Below are 22,038 nucleotides of genomic sequence, written 5' to 3'. Positions count from 1 at the left end.
GAGAGGAGGTGTCACCCACAGGGCCTGACAGCTCCAAGTGGCACAAGGACAAAGGGCTGGAGCAGTGACTCATGACTTTTTGGCGTTCCGTGCCGGTGTGGGTATCACATTTCAGGGATTATATTTTATTCATAAAAATTGCTGTGCTCACAGCCCTGCCTGGCAGAGCCAGAGAGGCTGAGCTTGGGGCTGGCTGTGCTCTGCACCATTTTGAGGGAGAGGGAGGGTCCCAGCTCTGGAAGAGCTGCTGGATGTTAAATATAATCTGCACAGCTGGGTGAGAGTGCCCAGGCTCCCCTGCACGACCTGGCCTGTGGGTGCCTTGGTGGCACGAGGTGCTGGGCCAGGGTTTGCAGCACGTGGTGGGTGTTGTTGGTAACCACCTCCCAGAGGAGCCAGAGCAAACATGTGAGGCTGTATTTTTAACTCTGAGCTCCTGGTGACATGGAAAACTGGGTGCCTGGCCCAGGTGCTGCACAGATTGATGGAAAATTTCCTGCCTCCCATCGGCAGCTGGGCTTTGCTAAGCCCAGGCACTGCAGTGGGTTAGCAAATGGGGCTTTGCCCCCAGGAATGGTTTTAAGGCTGTGCCCAGAACCCAGCAGACACCATTTGCCATTCCACTGGGAAGTGCTTCCCTGTGGAGCTACAGGTGGGGAGCTGGCATGGAGGGGTGGAAGTGGGGATGAGGCAAACCCAACTTTCCCAACTCACAGCCTGGTTTAGCATCCCCAAGCAGGAAGAACATTTTCAACCCCCTGAGGGGCTGAGGCCGGGATGAGCCCATGGTCCTTGCCAGGCCCCACTGTTAGCTGGGACTTGGAATTCCCCCATTGCTGCAGGCATCCCACACATCTCTCTTGTCCTTGCCTTCATGGGGATGACCTGTGCCAAGCTGGGAGGTGGCACACGGTGACATTCCCCTCGTCCCCAGCACCCTCCCGCAGCCCTGCATCCGCCCCAACGGCTCAGCCGAGACAAGCAGAGGCTAAGAACATCAACTGGGTTTTATTCCTCAGGTCTGACAAGTAAAAGCACAAATTCTCTTTGGAAATAAGGAAAAAAAAACCAACACCAAAACCCCAAACCATCGTTCAAAGCACGCAGACCGTTTCTCAGGATGGAGGCCACGCTGCCAGACGCGTGTCCTTCGCAGAGATGTAGTTTAAAAAAAAAAACAACACCAACTCATGGAGGAGGAAAGACACAGAGCTACAGGTTTCCATGTCAATTATAAAGAAAAAAACAGGCCCTTTTTTTTTTACTATTGTTATAAATATCCCATCCGAGCGACTCGGAACAAACAATGACCATAAGGAGGAGCATCCTTTCTGCTTGGCCCCGTGGGCACAACATCTCTAGCGGCACCTCAGAGTGCCAGAAGCCCTCGGGGGCGGTGGCCTGGCACCCGGTGCGTGCCCCGGCTCTCGGCGGGGGTGGCGGGTGCTGCCATCCCTGCGAGCGAGCGGCACCCGTCACCCTTGCCCGAGGCTGTCAGGACGCCGCGCCGCAGGGACCGGGGAGCGGGGAAGGGGACAAAGGGACGGGGGTGCCGGGGCTGCCGGCTCAGGTGCAGGTGGCCTCCTGGCTCTCGACGGGGATCTCGCTGCCGCTGCTGCCCTCGCCGTACTGCTGGTAAGGGGGGATCTGGGGCGCCTCGATGATCAGCAGCCCCTCCGGGGACAAGGAGGCGAACACCGTGATGGGATCCACCTCGTAGGGCAGCCTGCAGGGGGGCAGGAAGGACAGGATGGGTTAGGATGCTGCATCCCCGGTGGATGCCGACCCTTGGAGCCCCAGCGGTGCCGAGGCAGCAGCCCCGGCAAAGCCTCTGTTATTACTGGAGCGCCTGGGAATGTGCGGGGGATATTTCGAGCGGGCTCCTGGCCGGCCTGGCCCCCGTGGGAGCTCTGTTTAATCTCCCCGGCAGATGTGTTTGACGGGATGTCAGCGCCGCGCGGGGCAGGAGTAAATCCCGGCCAGCCTTGCCCGTAAAAGGAGCCCGAGCGCCCGGCAGGAGCGAGCGGGGCTCGGCCCAGCCTTCCCGTGGGAGTTCGGGACGCACAGCGCTCCCCCAGGGTGGAAAAGCAAAGCGGAGCCGCTGCCAGCCGAGGAAACCCTTCCCATGCCCTGGGCTTTGATGCTTTTCGCTGTTAACCCCGTGCGAGCCCCGCGGCTGGGACCTGCCCCCCACATCGGTCGGGGCTCGCCTTTGCGGTTGTTGTTGCCAAAGCGGCTGAGTCACCGCGATAGCGATCGCACTGACATCATGGAGATGCGGGGATGTGCCGCGATGGAGCCCGCCCGCCGTGCCCCGCTGCTCCCCGGGATCGCCTCCTCCCCGCTCCCCTCCTGTCCGCAGCCCCGGGCGGGCAGAGACTGACAGAGCGCCTCAAAAAAGGCCTCGTCCTCCTTCCCTTCCCTTGGGAAATCGCTCTGTGGCCCGGCCCGGCCAGGCAGGTGCTGCAGAAGGGCAGATTTTGGGGTGGAAACAGTCCCTGCGTGTGTGGGACTGGCAGAGCTCGGCCGGACCAGCCGGTACCTACTGGATTTTCTTGGTGAAGTTCTTGGAGACGATCCCTCCTTCCACCTGCTGCTCCTCGTGTTTGCCTGCAGGGAAGGCCAACACCCCACATCAGCACCTCAGCAGGAGATTATTTTTTCCCCAACAAACAACAACAACAACTGAACCCAACAGGAGAGTTCTCCGAGCAGCTGTTTCCCTGCCCCAGTGCAAACTCTTTCTCTGGGGAGGGCTCAGGAAGCCTCTCCCTGTGGGGAAGGAGATGCTAGAAACAGCATAGCCACATTTCCAGTGGAAAACTGGGGTCTCAGAGGCTGCCAAGAGCTTGGGCTTAAGAAAATAAACAAATAATAAAACCATTGTAGGTGGCAGCATCCCCCTTGGCCTCACTCCCCAGAACGGGCTGCTTTGCACCCCTCTGTCAGGCTGGGGGTCCCTGTACCTGGAGCATCAGCCTGAGGTGCCTGGACCCCCCTGACCTGTGGCTTTTCCCCTGTGCTGCAGTGAGTTCCAAACAAACACTCAGAGCTGTGCAGGTGGCAGCCCCCAGCCCTCCCTGGTGATCCCAGCCCAGCAGACCCAGGGACAATGGGGAATGTCAGCGCCAGGCTGATGGGACACTGAGGGCAGTCGTGGGCACCCCAAAAGTGCTGGACCCCACACCCACTGTTCCCGACATTAATTGACATTTCAGGGATGTGTTTCTGGCTAACTCAGAGCCAGGCTGGGCTGGGGGCTGTGAGCAGCTGCTCCTTTCCTCCCAGCCTCTCCCTCGGCCCCTTTAAAGGGAATCTCCCTGCGTGCCGACCTCACCCTGGCTATAATTAACCGAGCAGAGCTGGGGCCCCTCTTGGCTGCTGGCTCAGGGTGCTGCCAGCCAGGGCAGAAAGCAGGGAGATCTACCCCAAAGGACACGTGTCCTTTCTCATTTTGGCAGCAAACCACCACGGCTTGTGAGCCAGATCCTCCCTGTGACACCCAAACTGCCTCCGGAGATGCCCCAAAGCCCTGCTGCAGCCCTCTCAAGCTCCCAAGCACGGGGCTGCTGCCGCCGCCTTAAAACAAAGGCGATTTGGGCATTTTGCAGCAATTCCTTGAGCTGGCAGTGCCACCTCCCCGGTGCCCTGGCTCTCACCTGACACCTCGACGTAGCCATCCTTGGTTTTGACGGTCAGCTCCTCGGGTTTGAAGCTGTGCACGTTGACACACACCTTCCAGGGCTCGCGGGGGAAGGGCGCGGGGCTGCGGCTCTCGGGGTACCCCCCGAAGTGGGCGCCGTAGGCGGGGGCCATGGGGGGCGTGCGGCCCAGGCCGGCGCGCAGGGGGCCCGGCCAGGTGGTGGTGAGCCGGGGCCGAGCCCAGTCGGGCCAGTCCGCCGTCAGGTCCCCGGGGAAGGGCGACAAGCCGAAGTCATCGTCCAGCAGGCGAGAGGTCAGGCCGGGCTCCCGGAAAGGGTCGCGGAGGCTGCGCCTGCCGGGATAATGGCAGGAGAAGGGCATCTGGCTATCGGCCATGGCTTCCTTCGGAGGGGTCTGAGCGTGTCCCCGGGGCTCTCTCTCGGAGCCTCAGCCTCTGTGCGGCTGCTCCTGGCTGCAAACTTCCCCCGGGAGCCTGTCCCGGAGGAGACGCATCCACCCCGGGTGGGACGCGGGTGCGCGGGGACGGTCCCTCCTTCCCGGCACCAGGTGAAGGACGAGGAGAAAATCAATTCGGGCTGAATCACCGGGAGCTGGAGGAGCGCAGGAAGGACGGAGGGAGCTCTCTGGCCGCGAGAAAACGCTTCCTGTCTGGCTGCGATCCCAGGACTGGGGAGAGGAAAATAAAACTTCTTGTCAGGAGAGAGAGAAAAAAAAATAATAAACCCAAATATCCTGAGATTAAAAAGCTTCTCTCTCACTTCTCACTCTCCAGCACTTTATGTGCAACTTTCCCTGCTGCTCCTGGGTGAGAGCTGCAATAAATGCCTGAGCCTGGAGCCCAGAAACTTCTCTAACCTTCCAGCCGTTGGGCGAGTACTATTTATATGGATTTCGGAGGAGGGGGGTGTGTGTTTTGCAAGTCCTGCCCTGTCAGCCGAGTATTTTGGAGAGGATGAAACAGCCGAGGAGAATTTGGGCAGTGGCAGCTGACCTCTGCTGAGGATCCCGGCTGCCACGGGGCCACGGCGCTTCGGCAGCTGCCCCAGCCCCTGCCGCCCCCTCCTGCTGCTCCGCCCGCCCAAAATAGCCCCCAAGCTCACTCAGGGCTGGCTGCTTTCACCCTGCTGTCACCTGTTAAAAATACCGCGGTGGGGCTGAGCAGGCTGCTCCCCTCACTGTACAGCCGCGTGTCCCCAGGGCACCGCCGTGCCGGGAAATGGGTCACTGCTGGCACCCCCGGCACTGGGACCCCACGGCTGGGTGTGTGGGGAGTGTTTGGGACAGGGGCACAGGATGAGCCTCTCCACGATGCTTCTCTGGCCATCTTCACCAGCTGGGCCTGGAGAAGCATCCCCGAACTGCAGGAAGGAGATGGACCCCGGGCAGCAGCAGCGCTGTTCAGCACCTGCCTCCTTCTTCTCCTCCTCCTCCTCCTCTTCCTCCTCCTGGCCCCGCCGCATGCCCCGGCCCTGCCGCAATCGCGGTGCGGGCAGGGCGAGGCGTTAATCACAGCCGCGGCCGGGCCCGTAATTACAGGGCAGCGGCGGGAGCGGGCTGCGAGCTGTGGGAAGGGGCGCGGCAGCAGCACTGGAGGGGCAGCTCCCAGCCAGCATCCACCGGGAGACACGGCCCGAGCCCTGCCACGGGCGGGGGAACGGCTGGCACGGCCGGGGTCCCCGTGGAGGCGGCCGGGCACGGCTCCGGTGGGCAGCGGGCCGTGCTGGAGGATGGGATGTGATCGATGAGGGTGACGTTGGCGACGGAGCCACTTCCTCATGCCGCATCCTGGCTCTGCATCATGCTCCTTCTCTCCAGCATCTGCAATTTTTCTAATGGACTCTGTGGAAGTAATTGCAGCAGGAAGGCTTTAATGCAGCACAGGCCGTGCAGGGATGGAGCCGCTGGTGGCTCCATGGCATTAATCAGGCTGGGGACGGGGAGCTGCGTCTCCTTGGCCAGGGCAGGGCTGCCCCCCGAGCATGGGGACACCTGGGCATCACAGGGGTCTCCCTGGGGTCCAAAGGGATGCCTGGAGGTGCCCGAGGAGGTCCCAGGTGCCAGCTGAGTACTCCTGGGGTGGGGAGGCAGCTGCGGGTGGAGGAACTGAGCATCCCCCTCCATTCCCTTGTCCTGCCCGGCTGCCTCTGCCTGGCTGGGGACTCCTGGTGCCCATGGGTGACAGTACTGGGACAGTCCTGGGGTCACTGCCACACACAGCCTGAGCTCAGCTGGGCACATTTCAGCTTGGCTGGGGAGCAGGATCGCCCCAGCCCCCAGCCCTGCCACCCCTTGGGCAAACAGCAGCGCACGTGTGAGAGGGACAAGCCCTGAGGAGGTTTCAGGCAGTCCCAGGATCCTGCCGTGTTTCCAGGAGCCTCATAACATCCCCCATCCCACATTTCCCACATAGCTCCAGGCCATCCTCCCTCCCCGGCCAGGAATTCTTTCTGTCGCCTTGTTCATCCCCATTAGTCACACGTCCCCTCCTCCCGCCTGCTGTCACCCTCTCTGGGCCATCCCAATTTAGCTCCTGTTGTCATTCCAATCCTCCCGACTGCCTCCCACCCCGAGCCACCCTGCCACATCAGCTCTGGGAAGCTTGAAGTGCCCTTGCAGCCCCCCTTCTCCTCTGAGTGACCTGGGGATGCTGCCGCGTGTCCCCACGACCCACCTGTGCCATGCCCAGACCTTTCCTGGCTGCCCATCTGAGCCCTGTTGAGGAGCACAGGGACATGGCCCAGTGCTGCTGCTCCCCTGGGGGACTTCCAGGGTGCTGGAGAGTCCCCATTGCTCTTGGCTCCTGCCCAGAAGGTGACAATGGCAAGGACCCTGTGGCACAGGAGCTCTGTGCAGGGCTTGGAGCAAGGGCTGTGCAGGAAGGGAAGGGCACAGCCCCGAGGAGAGCACTGGTGAGCCCAGTGGCACCTCCAGGGACAGATGGACGCGTTTCTGGCTTGGGCTCCCAGTGCCTGAACAGGGTGGGGGGATCCAAAGGGCCTGGCAAAGGGCAGCAGGAGCCTGGCCCAGCAGGAAAGCAGAGCTGCCAGAAATACTAGCCCACATCTTTTTTTTGCTTCAGCCAGTGCCCTGAGGAGCCAGTCCTCAGCAGCTGGGAGGGGAGGCACATGCCCTTCCCTGCAGAGCAGCTGAAACAACCCGAAATATCCCACCACACGCACTTGTATGCAAAAGGAACATGATGCAAAGGAAATACTGTCCAATCCTTTATTGGAACCTTTTTCTAACCAGGCTAACAACTCAAACACCCAGGAAGACTAAAGGATACAGAACACATGTGGATGGAGAGCAAGGGAAGCTTTACAGTGAACTCAAACAGATATGCCGGTGTCGGTGGGGGTGGAATCAACCAACAGGCAGAGAACAGAGGCACCATTTCCCTCGTGGCTTTTCTCACATCTGGGCTTTTGTTCTACATCTTCTGCTCATCCCTGGGTTTCAAAGGTGGAGAGCTGCCCTGGGCTGGTGAGCGTGCTGTTCTCTAGACAATAACCCAAAAGCTGGGGTGCTCGACCATGACACTGTTGCTTTGGAGACCCTCCCAGTCATGTGCAAACTGCCAGGTAGCAGCAAAGTCGTGAGAATTATTTAAGTCATGAGAATTATTTATTCTCTGATGAAGAGGTAATAAAACCCCACTGGACACTATAGGGCAAAGTCTTCCCTTAGGCACCTGAACCTGCCCCTTTCTCAAATACCCCAAGAGTCCCAGGCTGAGCACCCAGCAGCTCTGGGCCAGCTCTGTGGGGTCAGCCCAGCACTGGCACTCACTGGCTGGCACTGGAGCTGTGTCCACACTGCAGCAGCACAGGCAGCTCTGCCCCAGGAGCACAAACACCTCCCCTGGCTGAGCACAGCAGTGGCTGCAGCCTTGGTGGAGCAATGCTGGGCCAGGGTGGGATTTTTAGCACATCTCATTTTAGCTCTTCTCAAAGCTGGGGGAGGATGCCTGCAGCAAGCTCTGCTCGTGTTGGACACACAGGGGAGGCCTCCCAGCCCTGCTAGCTACTGAGCTCACATCAGGGAAAAGCTACTGGCACAAAGCCTGGGGAAAGGGGCAAAGCAGGACACAGCACGAGGGTCTCAGGATGGGGCAGGGTGGGCATCCTTCCTTCCTGGTGGAGACCACAGCCAGTCACTTCCATCCTATTCCCTTCCTGATCACTGATCCAAAGGGTGACAAGTGTCCCCAACCTCCAGAGGGAAGAGGGGATGAGCAGTGGGAGATCAGAGAACTCCAGGGATTTTGGGTGCTGGCAGCCCTATGCCATGTGGCAGAGGAAGAGCAGGGTTATTCCTCCACCAGAGCTGGCCTGTCACCTCTGAATTCCCCACTCCTTTCCAGGGGGATGCCATTTGTCAACAGAAGCTGCTTCAAGGAGATGGAGAGTTTTCCCCTGCCTTGCCCATCTCCATCACAATGAGGCTCCTCTCTAAATACTGGTGGTGAGGTCCAAATGAGCCAAATTTGCCTTCCTCTCTCCAACATATCTGGCACCACTTCAAGGGTTCCTGCCTTCATGGACCCAACAGCATCACCCAAATAGCTTTTTTTTAAAGTAATGCTCAATAAATAGAAGAAATAAATATTAAATAGAGGCCAAGTCCTCTCAGCCTGTTCAATATATGTACAATGCATAGCAAAATAACAGTGATTGGCTGTTGCTGACAAGTTTGGTATAAATTCAGTCCCCAAAACAACAAAAACATTGAGAAAATTGCATTTAACATAAAGCAAAGCTCAGCCAGGTGCTGCAACCAATGAAGAAAGAACAGAAGAACAGTGATTTGAAACATCTCTTATCCTTTGCTTCCCAGCAAACCTGCAAAAATGGTGTTGGATTTTCTGGAGCGTGGGGTTGGGACAGGGGGACAAACCCAGAGCCAAGGCAGGTCCAGTGAATGGGGAGAGTTGATGGCTCCAGGGTCAAAGGGACATTTGGGAGTGGGTGCTGTGACATGGGCTCTGCCAGGGAAAGGCAGCAGGGGTGCTTGTGGGATGATTCAAAATCATCTGGGAAAGAGCCTTTGAGTGTGGGACAGGGCTCCCAAAAACCAGCCCAGATATTATCCTGATGTTGTGGCCAGCCCTGAACACCCCTTGTGTGCCTGACCACAGCAGCAGTTCACCAACACCAAAATGACCAAGCTGCCTTTCCTCCAGGTGAACCTGCTCTTTGCAGACAGCACCTGCAGCAATCTGAGATGCTGGATGCAGAGCAAAAATCCATAAAAGCAGTGAATGAGAGAAACAACTTAAAAAAATTTTAAAAAGCACTGGCAAAAGGCACAGAGACAGAAAAACTCACAGCTTCACACAAACCCACAGAAACCCCATCTGTCCACTAACAGGAAGGGTGTACTAAAGCTTGTACTAAAAATATTAAATAAGTTAAAAAATAAATAACACCGAGAGAAACTCACATGTATATGCACATGTGCACATACACACATACACACAGAGCCTTGATCAGATCCGTCACCAGAGGCTGGATTTTGCAAGGACCTTCCGCGGGGATCGCTTTCTCACAGTCTCATCTCTTTTGTTTTCCCATGGGTGGGTCAGCGCGCAGGGATAAACACGGCAGGGGAGTCCTGGCGACGGCGTCCTCCCCGGGAAGGCGGCGGTGGCTGCGCGGAGCGGGCGGGTTTCGGGCTGAGCCAAGGCAAACAGCGCAGGGCCAGCTGGCTCCCGGCCGGCGCCCGCGCAGGCGACACTTCGCTGGTGGCACTGCCAACAGCCCGGCTCGGCCGGCCGGCAGACCCTCGCTGTCACCTCCGACACGTCCTAGACCCGCTTCTGTAGTCACACCCATCGCATTCCTGCTCGAATCTAATGAGAAACCCGAGATTCCAAGGTGGAAACGCGCAGCTCTGCCCGTGAGAACGCACAGGGACACGGTGGCAACAGGAGGGACTGTCACTCCTCCGGCCGCCTCACTGAGAGGGGCCGCAGCTGTAAACCTTTACACCAGACCGGCGGCGTGGATACATTTGAACAAACAAACAGATCCAAAAATAACTTAAACGTTAGGAAAAAAAAAATTTAGAATAAATAAATACTGGTCCATTCTGACATACAATTAAAAATAGAATAATAATATTAAATAAATAAATAAATAAATAAATAATTTAGAGAGGTTTACTCCAATGCAAGTCTGCTTGGGAAAACCCCAGGAGCATTTAGCTGCCACGGACTGTACAGGCAGAGGCAGTCCTTGATGGAGGGATCAGCTGGACGAGGGCAGGAGCTGCCCCACACAACCCTTGGGGTCATCTCCTGACCCACACGGGGTGGATGCTGCCAACCCTGGTGTGGTGCTTCCATCCTCTGTCCCCAGCCACGAGGACTCCAGTCAGTGTGAGTTTGGTATTTACACCAGTTGCACACAGCCCCTCTTCTTTCCTTTCCTGGTTTTGGATCTTCGGGCTCGCTGCTTCCTTGCTGCAGCTCCGCGTGTGCGTTACGGGGTGCCAAGGGGCAGGAGGTGCTCCTGAAACACTGGGAGAGCTGGGGAGGTCTGGGATCCCATCACTGCCTTTGGATCTTCCCAGGGAGCAGAAGGATGGGGCATTTCAGCATCTAACTGGGAGAGACTCTTTGGGGAAGAAGCATGAGGTTTTCAGCCCTTTTGAGAGGGAGTTCGCTGCAGAAGGCGGCCAAGGGGCCACTGCTGGGGCCAGCACAGGAGGGAAGGCAGTGGCATCCTGTCTTTGATCCCTGGAGCATTTGCTCAGCCCTACCAGGAGCACTTCTCTCTGTATCCTAGAAAGGGTCATTCCAGAGGATGGACCCATCCTCACTAAGCCACCAACCGTACCAGTGCCCAGCTCTCTGCCTCAGCCCCCTCATCCTCACATTGCCTGCAGCAAGCAAGGTGAGGGATGAGGGTCTGGGAAAAGGGGGAGCTTTAGCCATTGAAGGCACAGGACAAGGGGAACCAGCACCAGGAAAGATCCTGGGAAAGAGTCCCTGACATAAAACTTCCTCCTGTACCACCCAGATGGAATCCTTGCCTGTGCTGCTGTACTTTCCAACAGATAACAGATTTATAGGCTTGCTGAGGCAATCATCCAGTTCCACCACAGCAGCTCGTGGCACTCAGCCTTCTTCCCCTTGCTGCTTTGTCCCTTTTCCAGCTGCCAGGGGCCTGTAGGTAATTCTGTAGATGGGGGGTGGGTTGCATTCCTTTCTAGCCCCTCTCCTCCTGCAGATGGTGGCTGCACTCAGCCCTTTTCTGTAACACTTAAACAACACACACCTCCTTGACTCATTAAGCCCAAACTCGTTAATAATCATGCAGGATGGAAGGGGAGGGGATGGAAAAAGGGAGGGAGGGAAGTCTTAAGCCCAAATTAGCGTCTCTAAGCACCCAGGTGTTGTAAGAGAAATAAACTCCTCAGCACCAGCTCAGCCTGTGCTGGGAGAAGCCTTTGTTACCCGGCAAAACACAGTAATTGCACAGGCAGCTGGGCTGGCAGGGAGACAAAACCCCAGGGCCCAGAGCAGCCTGTGGCTCCCTGGCAAAACAGGCAATTAGTGGGGGGCCCTTCCTGTCCCCCTGCACTGCTCCAGCCTCCCAGTAACAAACTGGGGCACCAGTGCATCCTGCTGCAGCCTGGCACTGGCCCTGCAGCTGTGCTGCTGATCCTGCCCCGGGGCAGCCAGAGGGGCTCAAGGAGGAATGATTGCCTGGAATCCTGCCTCAAATTGCTGTGTGTTTTGAGGAAGGGGAATGGGGTCCCCTGGCTCTTGCAATGCCCTTTTAATCCTGTGTGTTCTGACTGCACCCCACAACTGCTATCTCTGCTCCTCACTCTGGTCCCACCAGCAATGCACTCCAAGGGCAATGCTCCCTGAAGAAGAACCTAAACCCAGCCTGAGGCTTCCTCCAAGAGGGGAAGCCCACAGCCCCTGTCTTCCCTGCATGGCCTGGCCCTTGGAGCACAGCATGGCACAACCTCCCCTCTGCATTGTACCCCACCAGCCCCAGGTCTGCTTCAGACATCAGCAGGTGGTTTGCAAGCAATTCAGTGCTGGGGGGATAAAACAACCCTGCAAAAAGTGCTGCTACCTGGTAGGAAAGGGCAGGAGAAAGAGCAAACAGCCTTTTTTTTCCCCAGGAAGTACATCAGGAGGGATTTCTAGCCTTCTATTTATAGCAGGGACTGGCTGACTGGCAAAAAATAAATATTTTCTCTGCAGAGTGGGCAGCAGCTCTGGAGGAGAGACCCAAAGGACCTGGTATTTGCCCTGGTGGAGACAGCCATCCCCCCAGCCGTCACCCAAGTTTTCCAGCAAACTCCTCCCCAACTGGGTCTGTCTCTCCAGCAGAAGTTAATTTGTTGGTTCCTGGTTTGTCAGAAGAGCAAGGAGCAGAGTTCTTTCCTTTGGACCCGCTGGTAGTGCTTTGGAGAGCAGTAGCAATGGGGAGATGGGAGCATCGGGGAGGATGGAGCAGGTCTGTGCTGACAGACCCTCTCTAAAGCACCGACCCTTCTTCCAGCCTGGCCTGGGGAGCTGGGACTGACCCACCCGCTCCGCGCTGGGGAGGAGGGGCTGCACCAGGCGCTCCTGGGCTCTTACTCCCAACCGGGGAAGGGGGACCCGGCAATGCCACCGCGTCAGTATCGGGGATGATTGCTATCGATGGCCAGGTAGGTGGGAAGGAAGCGGAGAATGCCAGGAATGTGGCGGTGACGCCGGCACCCGGTGTCAGCCAGCAGTGGCACTCCCTAACGACGCAGGCTGTCGGAGCTGGCTCCTGAGTCATAGCTCCTGCTCCTGCTGCGGCTGCTCCTGGGGCCCGAGCTCCGGCTGCTGCTCCAGCTTCGGCTCCGGCTCGTCCGGTAGCTGGAGTAGCTGCGGCTGCGGCTCGGGGAGCGGCTGAAGCTGCTGTACCAGGAGGAATAGCTGCCGGCGCTGCTGGACGAGGAGGGGCTGGGACGGTAGTAGGGGATGGGGCGTTTGCGGGCACTGTGGGGACAGAGAGATGCGGGTTAGCAGCAGCACAAGGACACACTTACTGCCAAGATCTCCAAAAAGCGCTGTTCACTCTGGGCAATGTGATTGTGTTTGTTTAAAAAGGAAAAAGAGATCAGCTAGCTGACGGGCCTTGGGATTCAAACCACCCACCCCCACAGCCCTGGGGAAATCCCAGCCACTAAGTCTGCTGGGCTCTACTTGATGATGTCCCAAAGAGCCCTCTGCATGAAGGGAAGAGTCAATAGTTGACTCTTTCCATTGTAGGACATCTGCCACCGGGCAGGGTGAAATAAAAACCTGTGAGGGAATGCTCTTGGCACCTGAGTCCCTGCTCTTAATCTTACTTAATCTTCTTTTTTCCTTCAGCTATTGTAAATTGAGACCCTCTCCATCCTCCCTCTGCCTCCAGCTGGAAATCCCCAAGCTCTAGAGGAGAGGTGGAAGGGCCTGCTGATCAGGCTCAGGGAACCCGGTCTCCTGGAGAAACCTCCTCTGGCAAGGGCTGGGACCCAGGGACAGCCCTCATCCCCCCGGGGGGTGCCAGCTGAGCCTGCCTCCACAGGACGGGACAGCATCCCCTTGCCTTGTGATGCGCCGAGCTTCGAGGTGGCTGGGAGAGTCTCTCCGGCGTTTCCTCAGGGGGGAGTAGGAGCGGCGCCGCCGCTGCCGCTGCCGCTCCCGGTGCGACTCCTTCTCGCTGGAGCTGTACTTGTGCTCCCGCTCGCGGTCCCTGCGGAGGCACGGCAGGGGGATTGTCACTGTAGGGGCTTGGGGGGGGTCAGGGATGGACAGACAACGACCTACGGAGGCACAGATGGGCCGAGGATGCTCAGCTCCAAAAGGGACAACTCTAAGCGCTCTGGTGGTGTCACCTCTGAGAGCTCACACAGCTGGACAAAGAGACTGGCACCACTAATTGCATCCAGCAGTGCCTTCCAGTGGCTTTGCACTGCCAAGCTAAGATGGCTTCCAGGGACCTGTGTCAGTGGGTGCAGTGTGTATTTAGCTCTTGCTGGAGCTAAATACACACTGCTTGCAGGAGCAGCCCTGCCAGCAGGCCCCACATGAGCTGAGGGCCTGGTAGCCCTGCAGGGCTCCGCAAGCCTTGCCAGAAGGAGTGCCGGTGTTGCTATGGTTTTCTCTTTTGTTAAATTCCCATACACGTCAGCACAGGCCCTTCTGTGCAGCATGGCTGATTTCATACACCCTGCTCAGTGCCATCTGCAAAGCAACACGCTACAGGTCAAGGGCCTGCCTGATCCCTGCATGCAGGAAGTGTTCTCCTCACCAGCACGGGGATTGTCAAAGCCTGCAAGAATCGACCCTGGCAATGTACGATTTTGAGGCTGCAAAATGTTCACAGCAGCACAGGTGCTACCAGGAAAACCTGCCAAAGGCATCTCTAGGGTTGAACTGTGAGACTGTTTCCTATGGTCTGTGGAGGGAGTAGAGGTGCCTGGACTGTGTTTCTCTCTGCAAGGCTGTGAGTATCAGCCTCAGGGTACCTGGCATCTGCCCTCAGAGCAGGGGCACTTCCACGAGCCTGACAACTCTTTGTAAGAGCTGTGACTCTAAAAAGTAGAGTGTCTTTCCCTGCTGCAATCAGATCCCTGTCTGACAGGCCTGCTGGCTGTGTGGGCAGACCCAGCTGGAGCCTCGGGCTCTGCCCACCCCTCACAGCAGCATGACAGTGATGGAGGCAGGGGAAGTGTGAGGCAGCAGGGACCATATGAGTGGACAGCAGATGCCATAAGTAGACGGCTGTACCTGCTACGGCTGTAGCGGGAGTAACTGGGGCTCCGGCGAGGCCTTGAGCTTCTACTCCCAGGACTTTTTTTGCAGGATTTGGAGGAATAGCTGGGGGAACGTGAGGAAGACCTGGAGACAGGAAGGAAACACAAAAGAGTTAAAGATGCTGGAGGGTGAGGCTACACCAGACCACTCCAAATGATGAGGGGGAAGAGATGTCCCATTCCCCAGGGTCTCAGCCCAGCTCTGCGTGGCCAGTTGTGGATCCCAAACTCTTACACCTCCCCCTGCAAGGAGCCTGCTGGCTGGCAAGAGCTGGCCACTGCCCCGGGTCACAGAGACACCGTTCCAGCTGGCCTTACCTCCTTCCCGAGGAGCAGGACCTGCTTCGGGAGGAGCTGGGCGAGGCCCTGCGGTGCGAGGAGCGGCTGGAGGCCGGGGAGGAGCGGCCCGTGCTGCTGCAGGAGGCGCTGCGGGAGCCGGGCCTGCGCGGGGAGCTGCGCGCCGCCGAGGGCAGCCGGATTCGCTTCTTCTCCTCTGAGGAGCCCAGACATGAGGGGAGGCACGCTCTGTGAACAGACATTTGGACACTTTTTAAAGCTGTGGCTGAACCCCCTGGCTGAGGGGAGCAGCATGCTCCAGCAAATAAATATTCCCATCCTTCCATTCCCTCTCTGGAGGTAAAAAGGACCTCTCAGCTCCCCAGGCTGCTGTTGCAGAAGACCCCCATGTGTGTGTGTCAGAATACAAGAGCTCACCCTCCGGGCTCTGCCAGGGAGAAGAGGTGTGGAAGAGCACTGTGGCACAAGCAGCAGCTCCTCTGCCCCATGCCCAGCACAGCAGAGCTGTCAGGCTGGCAGAGCCTGGTGGGGCCAGCAAGCAGTGCTGGTGCTGGGCAGGGAGCGAAGTAAAAAGTGCTGGAGCAGGGGAAAGGCAGAGCATGGCAGGGCAAGGGCTGTGCTCCAGCCTGGCTGTGGAGCAGCGTGAGTGGGCACTGAGCAGTCATGTCCTGTTGCCTTTGGACAGCTGCGTCAATTCCTCCTCTTCCAGAAGTGCTCTGGAATGAACTGGGGCCAGCTGCAATCCCAGCTCCACCCATGTGAAGGCAGAGTTACCCCACTGGAGTCACCATGTGGAAAGTACAGACAGACCTAAAATTTTACCCTCTGACTGAAAAATTAGGCTTGTTCTTACTAAACCCCATTACCCTGGCTCCCTCCTGTCACATTCAGTGCTCCAAAGTATGTCCTGACTCTAACTTTCAGCCTTTAAGACCCAAGGGCCTGAGACCTGGAAGAGCTCCCTACAACCACAGCCTGAGCACAGCCCTGGGTACCAGCCACCACGATTCAGTGCCCTCATTTCCAACATCCCCTGGCAAAAACCTAGGAATGGGAGGCGGTGATGGAGGCTGGCAGCTACTCCCCTCTCGTGAAGATGACCTGTGGCACTGGGTGGTGGTTGGATGCCCTGTGGCCCCAGTGCAGAGCTGCTGCTGTGTTATCCTGCAGCCAGCCAAGTCCTTGCCCCTCCCTGTGCTCCCCACTGGCAGGAGATGCTAGCTTGTCACCCTGAAGCTGTGCTGGATGAGCTGGGAAGAGGAAGGGGCATGCTGGATCTGGCTCATTGGACAGGTGAAAGAACAGCCCATAGTGATCTTAGTGGAAACAAGCCCCGCTTCCCTTCCCCACAGTAGGCAGAGAGGGAGAATTAGCATGGCAACCCCCAGATGCTCCTTTCAGATTGTGCCTAGAAGGGACAGAGACTTTTTTTTGACATGGCCATGCCCAGGTGAGCAGGGATGTGCTGTGACCACGGCCTGACCCAGGCCCAAACCCTGAATGAGCCACAGCAATGCCAAAGCACTGCCACAAGCAATGTCCAGGGATGTGATGGCTGGGTTTATCTTCCTCCTCAGGCTACAGTACTGGCCCTTGCTGAGTTCTGGGACTCCAGACTGGCAAGACCGTGGGTCTGGTTGGTACCTGCCTGCCTCCAGAGCACAGAAAGCTCCCTGCCAGCTCTCCAGGGCAACTGGAGCAGGCAGGAGACACAGAGCAACAACGTACCAGCAGCTACTGGCAATCACTGACCTTCGGTCTTGTCCCTGGGCATCTGGAGACAGATTTTCCAAAGCTGTTCCCTTGGTCTGGGAAAAGCAACTGGTGAAGGAATTTCCTGAATCAGAGCTGTTATCGCTGTTGGCCAGTTTGGGCTTCCCGGACGAGAAGGCATGGCCAAAGCCATCATGGACTAGACTTCTTTTCTCCTGGCTGTCCTTTGACCTGGATGAGCTCGTTTGAGTGGAGGGAGGGGAGGAAGTATCGTTTCCTGAGTCATATTCATGATACTCTCCATTCTGGCTGGCTAGGTTGCCAGGCGGGCTGTCTGTTTTGGTAAAGAGGTCAGCAGAAGACCCTGACTGAGAGATCTGAAAGCAAAAAAGCCATTTGGCATTGTTTGAATGGTTTTTGGGGGGGTTGTTTGTGGTTTTACTTTGCTTTTTTTTTTTTTTTTTCAAATAAACCCAGAAATTTTACCATCATGATGCACTGAAACAAAAGGAAAGGAAAGAAAAGAAAGAAAGTAAGAAAGAAAGAAAAAAAGAAGAAAGGAGAAGAAAACAAAAGCACATATCCCTAAAAGAAATCCACAGTAAGAAGAAACTTATTTTCCCCCTGCTATAATAACGGGAAGATTTAGAGATCATGCAAAGAGTATCAGCATGCGGTTCATGTTAAACAAAAGAGTTCAACAAAGTAAGTGGGCAACCAAAGAATTAAAATAACTAACTAAATAAAAAATGTAACAGAGGACAAAGCCCTTATTTAACCTTTAAAAAGGGAGGAAAATAAAGGGGGTATATACTTATAAAAAACCTACATAATCCTTGCAAAGAAAACAAAAATGAAACAAAAACTTAGATGAGTGAATTTTTTTAAGCTTCCTTAATAAAGTGGCTGAACCAATGTCACTAAAATAAGCAACAAAAAAAAAAAATCAAATTAAGGGCTTCGGTACAAAGCAAAAACTGGCAAATAAACAAGCTTATCACTTTGAAATTAAAAAAAAAAAGAAAAAATAAAAAGAAAAAAGAGGGTGAGGGGAAAAAAGAAAAATCCCTTTGGAAATAAAAGATATACAGATACTTCTTTGTGTGCTTTTTACCCCCTGAAGAAGATATAGCTAATGCGCTCAAGTGACCTCTAATAAATTCCCTGGTGTCTTGCGGATAGCATCCACTTACCCATCAAGAACTCCTCCTTTAGTAGGTAAGGTGTAAGAAAAAAGGAAGAGCGGGCAACATAAGTCCATCATTAGAGTCTCAAATTACATGAAAAAAACATAAACCCTCTCTTCAATCCACACTGCCAACTGTTTGCTGCCTCCTCTATGCAAATGTCATGACTGCTTTTTGTCTGCTCGACTGTCTCCCTTATTATTCATTTTTGTTTCCTTCTGCTTTAAATTAGCCTGTCCAGCCAGTTCCTGGAGGCTGATGGCTTGTGCTGAAAGCTGCAGCTTGCACTGAATCCCCCTGAGCTGTATGGAAATGACAAAGGGAACTCAGTGAGGGAAGAAGCAAAAGAATGGAGGAGGAGAAGTGTCCCCACTGTGTGTCAGAGACTGTGGGGAAGGGGACAGCAGCCCTGCTCCTGCCAGCCTCTGCAAGGGGGTCCAGCCACACCCTGGCTGGGCTGCTGAGCACAACAAGGCAAGCAAGGACCCCAAACTCACACAGACTGACCTGGGCAGGGCTATTCTCTGGGACCCTGAGCACCACCAAGGGGATTTACATAATTTCAGTATTTTATAGTTCAGTTCTAACTGCACTGGCATTTACCTGAGCCAGCTCAGGCATGTGGCAGCACTGGGAGTGAGGCTGTGCTAGTGCTAACATCTGCCCTTGCAATGGGGTGAGAATTAGGGCCCAATGCACACATCTACACTCTCATGTGGCCTCCTCCTCTTTCACTCAGAGCCTCCACTCTCCTCAGGTTTGGTGCAGGGTTCTTAGAGTGTGGACACAGAGGTTTGGCTCCCCCCACTCAGGACAGTCCTCCAAACATGTTCCCAGCAAGCCGTGCTCCCTCAAACATGTGCACATGCCCTCGTGCCACGCTCTGGGGCACACAATGCCCCCATCTATGCCATGCTCTCCACACCAGGGACCTGAGCCATGCCCTCACCAATCTGGGGCCTTCTGAGCCAAAAAACCACATTGCAATGTTGGTGCTATCTCAGGCAGCAGAGGAGACCTGGATCAGCTGTCACACAGCAGGCATAGGGCCAGTCCCTTTGGAAAGTTTAGCTCTGGATTGGATGACTTTTTCATCCTCAGAGGGGCTGCAGACTCAGCCTGTGTCATGTTTCACATGGATCTCCATCCTATCAGATGGTGCCTCCATATCCACACTGCTGCCTGTGGCATTCAGTCTGTGTCCCCAGGGAGGGCTGCTCCCGACCCAGTTCAAGGTGCTAACTGGGACAGGGACAGCTGACTCGGACACAGGTGCTGAACCAGCAGTGACTGAAACCAGAGCAGAGCTACCAACACCCACAGCAGCTCTCAGCACAGTCTGCACAAGGATGGCTGCCCACAGCACTCTGCTGCTCTGAAAACACCTGGAGCTGGAGGATCTCCAAGTACTTTCTGTGTTGCCAGGGAGAGAAGCTTTACTGCTTCTGGGATAAGGGATTGGTTCATCCCAGCAAATCCATAATGGAGTTCCCCATCTCCACCTCACAATAACTTCTAACTGATGCTCAGTGCCAGATCAGAGAATCAGAAGCCCCAGCAGCAAACCTGGGAAATTAAGTGATCCTTCTTCATTAGCCAACTTGCACGTTCAATGCAGAAGCCCTGGACAGAGAGAAACGTCTCCCAAATGCTCCCAGCTAGGAAGGAGTGGAGACACACATTGCAAATCCTCATTTCAGCATCTGGAATTTCTCCTTGCTTCTTCTCAGCTCCAGCAATTCTCTACTGGTCCTTGCTTACTCCAGCAGAAACTGGAATGTCACAGGAGCCCAAGGGAGCCAAATAGCCAGCTCTGCTTTTCACCAGCTCTTGCTGAAACCCTGATGCCACATCCAGAGCCCCAAGAGATCTGACCTCTGTGCTATGGACCACTGCACTCTCCCCAGCCACATTCCAGAAGATACAGGATTGCACTTTCAAATACATTACCAGGTTTTTTTTTTTTAAGATGGGTTTTGGTTCACATTTAAGCTGAATCCTAACCCAGAGACAACCAGCTTTTTATCACCTTTCACTTGCAGGCATAAAATCAGCATGTGAGGTACTCCCTGGCTGTAGGGGTAGGATGTGCATGGAGTGGGCACAGGGCTGCTCCAAGGGACACTGACCCCAGCATCACACACAGAAATACATTCCTTCTGTTCCTTCCCAGTTTAAACTGAAAGACTATTACTGCTGCCAAGAAATGCAGCAGTTTCTTGGCATTTCTAAACCAGCTTTTCAGACTGACTCCAGGACCTGGCATCCTTGCTTCTGCTCTGCCTTGGCTGACATCTACCTTCAAAGCAGCAACTGTTGTCAGCATATCACAAAATCTGTCAAATGACCGGGAGGATCAACAAGCTCCTCTGTAGTTCAACATCTGTGGCAGGAACACTCTGGGAAGAGGCAGTGTAGATATCAGTGAAATATGGAGCTGACTGGGTGAGGGCTGGAGGGTCTGCATGGGGCAAGGGAGGTGCCAGGGGGGACATGGGGGACACAGCAGCTTCTCAGCCCCACCACCCTAGGGCACCAGGCTGTAACCAGTGGCTTCCTGCAGGCTCTGGGGGAGGTTCTGCCCTGCAGCAAGAGCCAGGACAAGTCTCAGGGTGCTCAGCTTGCCTGCCTGCTCAGACCAATTCCCCATATTCCCCACTGGATGATCTTGGCTTTGCTCGTGGTCCCATTTTACTGGAAGTCTTGCCAGTCACCCAGGATGGAAACAGAGTACCACATCTAAAAACACTGCACGGAGCTCAACTGAATCACACCATTCTGTGTGATTCTGAATTCTAATGGCTTTTTACTTTTCTAGGGTGGCTTCAAAGAGCCTGCTCTGTTACAAATCTAATTCTCTCTATGTGAACATTTGGATTTCCCCCCACACACAACCCCTAATAAGTAATCAAATAATCTCAGTGAACTTTGTTTCATCCAGCTTTCAGCAGGGAACATACTGCTGCCCTCAAGGGAACCCAAGATATGTATTTATTGGATTTTTTTTGTTTCAAATCATTATTTAATCAAGATGAGGGGGGAGTAGAAATGAGGCACTCACTCATATTCCAGACTGTAATTCCAAGTGCAATCCCAGACCAAGAGGCAGCGCAGCCTAATAGGTTACAAAAATACAATCACTGCTCTTCTTCCAATTAAACTGAACAGCTCCATTTACTGTGCCACAAACAGCCCCAGGGCGAGAGATGACAATGCTCCAAGTTGTCTCAGGCATGTGGGGACAGCAGCGTGGCACAGCCTCACTCAGAGCTGCAGGATTTCATCTGTGGGCCTTTTTTCTCTTGTTTTGCAACTCACTTCAAAGCAGAGTTAATTTCTCTTTCAGAGGGGCATAACGTCTGCTTTTCTCTCTTTTTCTAGGCACTGTGCTAATGAAAGGAGTAAAACACTTGTGTCAGTGACCCCGGCCGACATCTGCCAGAGCCGCCGGCACGGGGCCAGCACCTGCTGGGGCTCTGCGCCTGCCCTGGGGCCCCTCCACCTGCCAGAGCCCGGGGCACACGGCCTCACCTCTGCTGAGAGCCTACCTCAGCTGAAACGCCAACTTCTGACTGAGTACAAAAACCAGAAGTTCTGTAGGAATTCAGTATTTTTGCGCAGTTACGAGTCCCTGACTCAAGGAACACTGAGTGGGAAGTTCCCCCTTTTTTTGGCTGCATGGGGGAGTTCAGGGCGAGGCTTTCTGTGCCACAAGGGCTGAGTCCCAGAGCAGGGAGGCAATGACACAGCTGTCCCTGCAAGCCCTGAGCTTGGGTTATTTGGGGCTGGGTGGTGACACTGCTGAGCAGCCTGGCTCACCAATACATTGCTGGGGTAAACTCCAGAGAATGCCAAACAAAGGTTTGTTTCTTTTCAAGGATCTTTTTAGCCTGCTGGGGTGCTGGCATTGTATCTTCACCTCAGCTTGAGGCAGGCTGGCACTGCTTTGGAGCAAGGGTTTGTCTTCCACCACCTCTTTTTGGTACCTGGTGCACAGCCCAGCCCTTCAATGGATACAGGCAATGATCCTTTCCCTCCAGCTGCTGCTCCCAGCACTGAGCTGTGGATTTATCACACAATAACCAGGGGTAACCTCAGTCCCCCAGCTGGGAGAGGAAAACAGGAAAAGAAAAAAGAGTACAACTTCCATATTTATAGGTCTTGCCTTTCTGCTCTTGAAGGGCCCTGTCTGCTGTCAAAAACATGCTGCCTAGCACTCAAAAGAATAGTTCTTCCTATGTAAGCCAAAGCCCAGGCTAGAAAACAGCAGCAGCAGCAAGCTGCCATAAGGTTTCCTCAGCCTTCCAGCACACTCTATCCCAGTCCCTGCACAGCATTTCCCCATTCTACTTTCCTGCAGACACGAGCACAAAGACAAACA

At 55.3% G+C, this 22,038-nt stretch overlaps 2 protein-coding genes across 5 annotated transcripts in view; both read right to left on the bottom strand.

Moving 5' to 3' along the window:
- Positions 1-989: 989 nt before the first annotated feature.
- Positions 990-4,513, bottom strand: HSPB8 (heat shock protein family B (small) member 8). The gene is made up of 3 exons (XM_071445499.1): positions 3,660-4,513; positions 2,547-2,610; positions 990-1,726 (listed from the first exon to the last, which is right to left on the bottom strand). Exons 1-3 carry the CDS (start codon positions 4,036-4,038, stop codon positions 1,567-1,569), a joined length of 603 nt encoding a protein of 200 aa, XP_071301600.1. The 5' UTR covers positions 4,039-4,513; the 3' UTR covers positions 990-1,566.
- Positions 4,514-6,874: 2,361 nt separating this feature from the next.
- Positions 6,875-22,038, bottom strand: part of SRRM4 (serine/arginine repetitive matrix 4) — a 46,408-nt gene continuing 31,244 nt past the window's right edge. For all 4 annotated transcript variants that reach the window (XM_071445484.1, XM_071445481.1, XM_071445482.1 and 1 more), the window contains 5 exons: positions 16,510-16,847; positions 14,779-14,985; positions 14,435-14,545; positions 13,251-13,397; positions 6,875-12,658 (listed from right to left, as the gene is read on the bottom strand). In XM_071445484.1, coding sequence (XP_071301585.1) covers positions 12,418-12,658; positions 13,251-13,397; positions 14,435-14,545; positions 14,779-14,985; positions 16,510-16,847 — 1,044 coding nt within the window. In that variant the 3' untranslated portion in view covers positions 6,875-12,417. The remainder of the gene's footprint in view (positions 12,659-13,250; positions 13,398-14,434; positions 14,546-14,778; positions 14,986-16,509; positions 16,848-22,038) is intronic.

This window comes from Agelaius tricolor, unplaced genomic scaffold, assembly GCF_023055355.1.
Source record: "Agelaius tricolor isolate 1412-34295 unplaced genomic scaffold, bAgeTri1.0.p SCAF_20, whole genome shotgun sequence".
Taxonomy (NCBI): domain Eukaryota; kingdom Metazoa; phylum Chordata; class Aves; order Passeriformes; family Icteridae; genus Agelaius; species Agelaius tricolor.
This window is presented reverse-complemented; position numbering and strand designations above follow the sequence as displayed.